This window comes from Furipterus horrens, unplaced genomic scaffold (assembly GCF_987537825.1).
Source record: "Furipterus horrens unplaced genomic scaffold, mFurHor1.1.pri manual_scaffold_4, whole genome shotgun sequence".
NCBI lineage: Eukaryota > Metazoa > Chordata > Mammalia > Chiroptera > Furipteridae > Furipterus > Furipterus horrens.
The window spans coordinates 54224604-54233567 of record NW_028327174.1 but is presented as its reverse complement, the minus strand read 5'-3'; the positions used below and the strand labels follow the sequence as shown (position 1 = coordinate 54233567).

The window sequence follows — 8964 nt, the reverse complement described above, 5'->3', positions numbered from 1 at the left end:
CGTAGGTGGGAGGAGGCAAGATCTGAGGCTTGTGCAAAGCTAGCAGAGGCTCCCCATCCCACTCACCCACTCCCCGGTCCAGCTCAAGTGTAAATTTGGCCCTGGGGAATCATTCCGACTCCAGGTCTCGGATTGCACCCAAGGCTGTTGAGAATTCTCCGCAACTCCACCAGGCGGCGCCAACGACATGAAAAAGGAGTCTCCCATACCTAGGCTAAGACTCCTGTCGTGTGTCTCAGGATTCTAGGAAGACAGGTCTAGACCCAGTCTCAGACAAAGGAAAGAATCAAGGTTTTTGTGCTTCTGGTGGGAAAACCACTCCAGAGACAGGCAAGGCATGGAAAGTGGCGGCAGGGACTGGGAATCTGAGCTCTACGCTCTGCTTTGCCCCATATAAATAGTGTCCATGGATTAGTATTTAACTTCTCTGGACTCCTGTTTCCCTATCTGCAAAATGAGCAGGTTTGGGTCTCTTCAAAATTTACTGACACTTCACGTATCCAAGACCAAAAAACTGGGACTTTTTTTTACAGATATGCTAGAATACCTTCTCATCTTGTCCCCTAAGTGGTCTGTGAAACAGGAGCGAGCATACTCTTCTCTCTTACATAATGAGGGGTGAGGATGAGAAAGAGGTTTCCTCTTTATCTCCAGAATTCAGTTCAATCACACACTTCCAAAAGTAGCCAGTGACTCTCTGACCCCTCCCTCTAGCCCTGCTGGGTGGCAAAAAGGTCTAACAAAAAAGTCTAGACCAGAACCCAGAATTGCCATGGGATCCTCCTGACTTGCATCATTGCTCATTTCCTCCTCTCTGCCACCTTCCTGGTCTTACAGAATAAAGCAAGAGGGAGGCTGATGGTTGTTAAAGAGGAAGGAGAGGCAACTTGGGGCATCCTGGGTTTGAACTGTGAAGTCTAGGTTCAGAAAATGGAACCCAACAAGGAGTTTTGGTTTGCTTGTTTTTGTGTTCAGGTCTTTCTAGCTTTAAAAAAAAAGGCAGAGACTGGATATCCAGAAATCTGGCCACATAGGAGAGTGGGTGAACAAAAGCAAGGACTGGATGGGGACAGATAGAAGCTGGAAGAAATTGAGGCTAGTGGCACTCAGATACTAGCATGCCCCACAACCACCTCAAACCTAACCTAAAACTGAATTCATGATTTACCTCGTCCCTAAATCTGTTGTGCTCCCCACATTCCCTATCTTGATTTTTTAAATATTTTTTCCCCCTGGCTAGTGTGACTCAGTGGACTGAGCGCTGGCCTGAGAACTGGAAGGCCACCAGTTCAATTACCTGTCAGGGCACATGCCTGGGTTGTGGGCCAGTCCTTGATTGGGTGAGTGTGACAGGCAACCGATCAATGTATCTCTCACACATTGCTGTTTCTCTCCCTCTCTTTCTCCCTCCCTTCCCCTCTCTAAAAATAAGTAAATAAAAATCTAAAAATAAATTAAATATTGATTGATTAATTTCAGAGAGAGAGAAACATCAATGTGAGAGAAACATCTATCAGTTGCCTCTCATACATGCCCCAACTGGTGACCCAACCCACAACCTAAGTATGTACCCTGACAGGGAATCGAACCTGCAAACTTTCAGTTTACTGGACATAACTCCATCCAACTGAGCCACACAGGCCAGGACTCCCTGTCTTATTAAGAGCACCATCATCCACCTGGAAAAGTAGGATTCATCCTAGTCTTCCCTCTTTCTAACCCTTCATCTACAGAGACACTAAGTAAGTCCTATTTGACTTCTTAACAACCTATAGATTCTGATTATTGTTCTCTATTCTCACAACCATTGCCCTAACCAGGACTGGCTACATAACTTGTGGGGTCTAGTGCAAAATAAAAAAGCAGGGCCCCTTTTTCAAAAAAAATTTCAAGCCCTAGCTGGTGTGGCTCAGTTGGCTGGAGTGTCATCCAATAAACTGAAAGGTTGTGGGTTGGATTCACAGTCAGGGCACATACCTAGCTTGCAGATTCATTCCCTTGTTGGGGTGCTTTTGAGAAGCAACTGACCAATGTTTCTCACATTGATGTTTTTCTCTCTATCTCTCTCTCTTCCTCTGTCTGGATCAACGAATATATCCTCAGATGAGGACTAAAAAAAAAATCTCAAGATAGTGACTGCAGCCCTAGCTGCTGTGGCTCAGTGGATTGAGTGCCAGCCTGCAAACCAAGGGTCACCAGTTCGATTCCTGGTCATGGCACATGCCTGGGTTGCAGGCCAGGTCCCCAGTTAGGGGCATGCAAGAGGCAGCTGGTTGATGTTTCTCTCGCACATCAATGTCTCTCTCCCTCTTCCCAACCCCTCTCTCTAAATAAATTAATTAATTAAATCTTAAAAAAAAAAAAAAAAAAAAAAAGACAGTGACTGCAGAACCATAAACCGTGCACTGGACCCTTTGCCCTATGTAATGACACAGGGAACATGCCCATGGAGCTGACCCTGACCCTAACTCAGGCCCTACATCTCCCTTGTCTGAACTGGTACCTCTTTGCTGCTCTCTCTTATTTCTGGTCTGCATGCTTTCACTCCTCACAGCTATCTTTTATATATATAAAAGATTTTTACAATTTTATTTATTTATTTTTAGAGAGAGGGCAAGGGAGGGAGAAAGAGAGGGAAAGAAACACTGATGTGTGCCTCTCATACGCCCACAACCTGGCCCACAACCCAAGCATGCGCCCTGACTAGGAATTGAATTGGGAACCTTTTCGTTCTCAGGCTGACACTCAATCCACTGAGCCACACCAGCCAGTGCTCCTAACAGCTATCTTAGTGCCAATCTCCCCATCGTCTTCAGGATAAAACCCCAGCTCCTCAGTATGATACACAAGGCCTTCCTTGATCTCACCCTTGCTCACTTCTCCAGGATCTTCTCTGTTGCTCCCTACCTCACACTCTCTGTTCACCTCTTCCTAAACCTCTGTGTCTCTATGTGTCCCATGCCCTTTGTCTAGAATGTCCTATTTATATCCCCACAAAACTCCTGTTCATCATTCAAAATCTAGCACAGGTATCTCTGTGGACCCTTTCTTGACCTCCTTCTTAACGGCTAGCTCCTTTTCTCTAAGTTCCTGATACACTTTATAGCAAGAGTTGCCAACTTTTTCTTAAAGGATCAAGTAGTAAATATTTTAGGTTGTGCTGGCCAAGAGGCAAAACTGAGGATATAATGTAGATACTTATATAACCATTCAAATGTGACCATTTTAAAATGGAAAAAAACATTGTTGTCTAATGACCCACACAAAAACAAATGGAAGGCCAGATTTGGCCCCTAGGCCAAAGTTTGCCAACCCCTGCTTTAGAGGATTCAATTAAGCATTTCTATATTTACATATCTGTCTCCTCTACTAGACTATACCAAAACTTCTTGTTCAGAGTCCGGTGAATACCAGGCCCTCTACACATTTGCTGAGTGAATGGATGAATGCTTGAACTGAGCTCTGTGGGGAGGGAAGCCAGAATCCTGACTGCTTCATTTTCTACTTCTTCTGGTTCCTTTTCTCAGGTGTGCTAGGATATCACATGGGACCCTCTGACTTGAACCATCTCCAGGCCCTGGAGAGAGGGAAGCAGTGCTCCCCCAAAACAGAGCCAAAGCTTCTGGGGTGCCTAGAGTTGCTCCTGGAACTTGGTCTTATCCTTTGGCCCCTTGATAAGTGGCCCAGATATCCTGAGGCTCTGTCTCCATGCCCTGACAATTCTCAGCAATGATCTTATAAGTGTTCTTCTCTGTAGACAGGAACAAAACAGAGCTTGGGTATCAGGAAGGAGAACGGAAGAAATGAGGTGGCTTTGGTGTAAGTAGCAGGGGAATTTCAACAGAGAAGCCCAGGTTTCGCTAACCAAAGCAGAACGAGTAGGACCGGAGATCCGGAGATGGGGAAAGAAGTGGCTGAGGTTGAGTAACTGGGGAGTTTCTTATTCTTTCAGTCTAGTAGAATGAGAGACATGAAAGCCAGGTACCCCCTGTTTGAAGCCTGACTGCCCACTAGAGAGAACTGCCCTTTGAGTGAGTTTGAGTTCTCCTTCCACTGGAGAAAGAATTTAAGGCTGGGAGACTCAGGTGAGTAATTTTGTGGTGGGTGTACTTTTCTTTCTCTGTCTCTTCATCTCACAGGTGGTAAAAACAGGGGGGGAAATGAGGCAAGCATGTGTGTTTAGTGAAGAAGGGCAGAGAGGACTATAGCATCATCCTGGATACAGAAAGGGGACTCCTGGGTGGTCTTAGGGGACAGGAAAATAATTTTAAAAGTTGGAGGGCCTGGGGTTACTGGGAGTATCTGGATGGATATTGAATGAGGCCTGGAGTTTGGAGTGGGCAGAGACTACAAGATACATTTAGATAAGAATTTGGGAAAATCTTTAAGAATGGGAAAGGTCTAAGAGAGCCTAAGGAGAGAGTAGGGAATCTTGGGATAAAGTCTGGGGAATGGCTCAGAAGGCTTCTGAGTTCTTAGAGCAGATCAGGTATCCAGGGGCCCAGAATCGTTCAAGAGATCTAAATTCAAAGTCAAGTTCTGACTCCCTCTTTCTCTTCCACCCACTCCACCCCCTTCAGCCTCCATCATGTGGAACACCTCTGATGCCAACTTTTCCTGCTACCATGAGTCTGTGTTGGGCTATCGTTATGTGGCCGTTACTTGGGGGGTTGTGGTGGCTGTGACAGGCACCGTGGGCAACGTGCTCACCCTGCTGGCCTTGGTAATCCAGCCCAAGCTCCGTACCCGCTTCAACCTGCTCATCGCCAACCTCACAGTGGCCGACCTGCTCTACTGCACCGTTCTCCAGCCCTTCTCTGTGGACACCTACCTCCACCTGCACTGGAGAACTGGCGCCACCTTCTGCAGAGTTTTTGGGCTCCTCCTTTTTGCGTCCAATTCTGTCTCCATCCTCACCCTCTGCCTCATCGCCCTGGGACGCTACCTCCTCATTGCCCACCCTAAGCTCTTTCCTCAAGTGTTCAGTGCCAAGGGGATAGTGTTGGCACTGGTGGGCACCTGGGTGGTGGGTATAGCCAGCTTTGCCCCTCTCTGGTCCATCTATATCTTGGTGCCTGTAGTTTGCACCTGCAGCTTTGACCGCATCAAAGGCCGACCCTACACCACCATTCTCATGGGCATCTACTTTGTGCTTGGGCTCAGCAGTGTCAGCATCTTCTATTGCCTCATCCACCACCAGGTGAAGCGAGCAGCTCAGGCACTGGATCAGTACAAGCTGCGCCAGGCAAGTGTCCACTCCAGCCACGTGGCTGGGACAGATGAAGCTATGCCTGGTCATTTCCAGGAACTGGACAGTGGAATGGCATCAGGAGGCCCCAGTGAGGGAATTTCATCTGAGCCAGTCAGTGCTGCCACCACCCACACTCTGGAAGGAGACTCATCAGAAGTGGGGAACAAGAGCAACAGCAAAGTAGCTAAGCAGATGACAGAGAAAAGCCCTCCACAAACACCTGCAAAGGTCAGGCCAACTAAAGGAGCCCAAAAAGCTCAGGACTCCCCATCAGAGTTTAGCAAGGTGACTCGAATGTGTTTTGCTGTGTTCCTTTGCTTTGCCTTGAGCTACATCCCTTTCTTGCTGCTCAATATCCTGGATGCCATGGTCCAGGCTCCCCGGGTTGTCCACATGCTTGCTGCCAACCTCACGTGGCTCAATGGTTGTATCAACCCTGTGCTCTATGCAGCCATGAATCGCCATTTCCGTCAAGCTTATGGCTCCCTCCTAAAACGAGGGCCCCAGAGTTTCCGTAGGCTTCAGAGTTTCCGTAGGTTCCGTTAGAACTATATCCCAGTCACCATAATCTGGGACTGTTTCATCCAGAACTAGAGTGGTCAACTGGTATGAGAGTAGATAAAAGTAAGAAGTGTAGGCATTTTCACTGACGACCTCCTCCTAACCCCCAAACCAGGCCTTTCTATCCCTCGCTCAATGTTTCAGCCCTAGGTGCATTATTAATTATCAATAAATGAATTCCATCCTCATAATGCTCAGGTGTGGTCTTTGGGGAAGAAGGAAATAGGCCAGTGTTGGTTTGCAACTGGAACTTAATAGTGGAGAATTTTGGGGGATCCAGGTCAGAGCAGGAGCAGGAAGCAGTGGGCCTGGGACATAGCCTTCAGCTGAGGGATTTCCAGGTATAAAACATGAGAGTTTAAGAGGATTAGCCTTCCTTTTTGTTTAACTTCCCAGAAATGGCCCCTACCCCCAACTATTGCTGCCAGGATCCCCCAATCCCTGCAAACAGATGTTTTTCAGCTCAAAACAAAATTTTAATCCAGCTTTTAAAAAAAGAAAGTTATTGATTGGCCAGGGATCCAACCTGCAACCTTAGAGTATCAGGACAATGCTCTAACTAACTAAGCTACCTGGCCAGGGCTTAATCTAGGTTTTTGTTTGGTTTTGTTTGTTTGTTTGTTTTAAGATTTTATCTATTTATTTTTAGAGAGATGGGAAGGGAGGGAGAAAGAGAGGGAGAGAAACATCACTGTGTGAGAGAGAATATCAACTGGTTGCCTCTCTCATGCCCCCAAATGGGGACACAGCCCGCAACCCAAGCGTGAGCCCTGACTGAAAATCAAACCAGCAACCCTTTGATTCACAGGCCAGTGCTCAATCCACTAAACCACACCAGCCAGGGTTTAATCCAGCTTTGATAACCACTTCAGTGAGGCTAGCCTCCTGGCCCTTGCCTTATCCAAAGAGAATGGCCATGGGGAGAGGACTTTTTTTTTTTTATTTTAGATTTTTATTGTTTTTAAAGATTTTATTTATTTATATTTAGAGAGATGGGAAGGGAGGGAGAAAGAGAAGGAGAGAAACATCAGTGTGTGGTTGCCTCTCACACACCCCCAACTGGGGACCTGACCTGCAACCCAGGCATGTGCCCTGACTGGGAATCAAACCAGCAACCCTTTGGTTCGCAGGCCAGCACTCAACCCACTGACCCACACCAGCCAGGGCTAGAGGACTCTTGCTTTGTGGAAACGGAATTGAGCTTAGCTGAGACGACAGTAGTTGCCGTAGCAGGGTCACACTGGTTGGAACTAATTCATCTTATCCCTTACACTTCCCCAAGAGTTGCTCTTGTCATACTGGGTTATGAAAGCAAATCAGAAACTCTAGTTAAGAGGGCTCGGGGGCCAGGTTGAGGGGAGATCATACTATTTTTCCCTCCACACTGACCAACATCCAGTCACCCTAGTGCCTGTGCACACACAAACTTAAAAGCACCTGTGACCACCAGGTGACGCTGGTTCTCTGTGTTTCCTTTCTCTGTTGAAGACAGAATTTGTCAGAGGGACTGGGAGTCCAGAGCTACCCTCTCCCCTCCCAGCCGGCAGGGGTGGAGACACATATCTGCACCCCTCCCTTTTCCTCAAATTTAGGAAGAGAAGTGAAGAATTACACATTTATTATTCATTAGATATTTATTGTTTGCTTGGTTAGGGTAATGGAGCACAGTGGGCAAAATGCTGACGTGGGATGGAATGTGAGTCATGTTGACAGTGACACTGCTCTGGCTACGTGCTGTTCCCTCCCTGCTCCCAAGTCCATGGTTTGAGAGAACAAATAAAGTCCAGAGAGATTGAGATAAAGAAAAAAAGAACTACAGTGAGGTGGGCAGATCTATACTCTCACATTTAACATACTTCCAGGGCCCAGATAGCCTGCCTCCTGATCCAGAACATGTGCTTCTGAAACGTCCTCTTCCACAAAAATCACAACAGCCTAAACTGAATCAAGTTCAGTCTGCTGAGGCAGGGGCCCAGACAAGTGGAATGAACAATAAGAGTCTAAAAAGAACATGTGCCTGGGATTGTAGAGACCAGGATTACAGTAAAGGTTCTCTGATCATTCTGTGAACCGGAGCTGGACCCTTGACTATTCTGGGTCTCAGGCTCTATTTTCTGTAAACATGTGGGGGTAGGGTGTACTCTTATGAGCCCCAGTACTGTCCTAAGTCCTGTAAATACTTTATATTATTTTGTATAATCCCCACAAAATTTACCATAAATACCTATTATAATATCTTGCTTACAAAAAAAAAAAAACAGCACAATTTGGGTTAAACGATTTGAAGTCAAAGAGCTAGTACGTGATGTGAACATGATTTGAGGGCAGAGACTGACCTCAGTACCAACTATCACAGGACAGCAATCTTTCTAAAGCTCGAATCAAGAGACCAACTGATCCCTAAGTCCTACTCAGACAAGCTAAGATTCTGAAAGTTGACAATTCTCTAAAGGACTGTAAAAGGGTTCAGCTTTCATAGCCCTTAAAAGCAATTCAAAAGTTTTATTGCAAGTAGAAATGAGCAGCAATAGGGATTGAGGTTAGACTTCAGGAGGGACTTCCCAACTATCAGTCGCTGGGGGAAAGAATTACTGGAGGGGACACAGGAAGAAACTCTGGAGTCCGAGACCAGAGAGGGGAACTCTTAGCAAGAAAGCAACCCACTCCTCTCTCACCCTCCACAGCTCATCCATCCACCCTCGCCCCTAATTTTGATTAGGGTTGAGTGAGTGATAACAGGAGGAAGATTGTCTCTCAGGCTTTCTCTTTCATGAGGGTGTGCATGGCGTGCGTGTGTCCACGCATTAAGCCCCTCATGATGCGGAGTCCACGCGTGTCTCGGGAGAATATGTGCATTTGGGGGCCCTCCTGAGTGTGAGGCAGTGTTCGTCTCGTCTCTTTATGTCTGACAGTGTACCGCCTGAGCCCGAGCTCTATCGCTGACTTTCTGACACTCTCTCTCAAGGCTTCTCTTTGTCTCTCTCCATCTGTCCGTCTGTCCTGTAGGCTGTCTTCATCTCTTGTACCTCTGTTATCGCCTTTTTCCTCAGGAGCTCGTTCGCTCCCTCCCGCCGTTCCACTCTGCCCGCGCCCCTCCCCAATCCCCGGCCTCCGCCGCTCTCGCTCGCCCGCACACTCTCTCTCTTTCGCTG

At 47.1% G+C, this 8964-nt stretch overlaps 1 protein-coding gene across 1 annotated transcript; it reads left to right on the top strand.

The window, feature by feature from the left end:
* Window positions 1-3964: 3964 nt before the first annotated feature.
* Window positions 3965-5991, top strand: GPR84 (G protein-coupled receptor 84). The gene is made up of 2 exons (XM_090275590.1): window positions 3965-4085; window positions 4581-5991. Exon 2 carries the CDS (start codon window positions 4589-4591, stop codon window positions 5795-5797), a length of 1209 nt encoding a protein of 402 aa, XP_090131716.1. The 5' UTR covers window positions 3965-4085; window positions 4581-4588; the 3' UTR covers window positions 5798-5991.
* Window positions 5992-8964: the final 2973 nt, after the last annotated feature.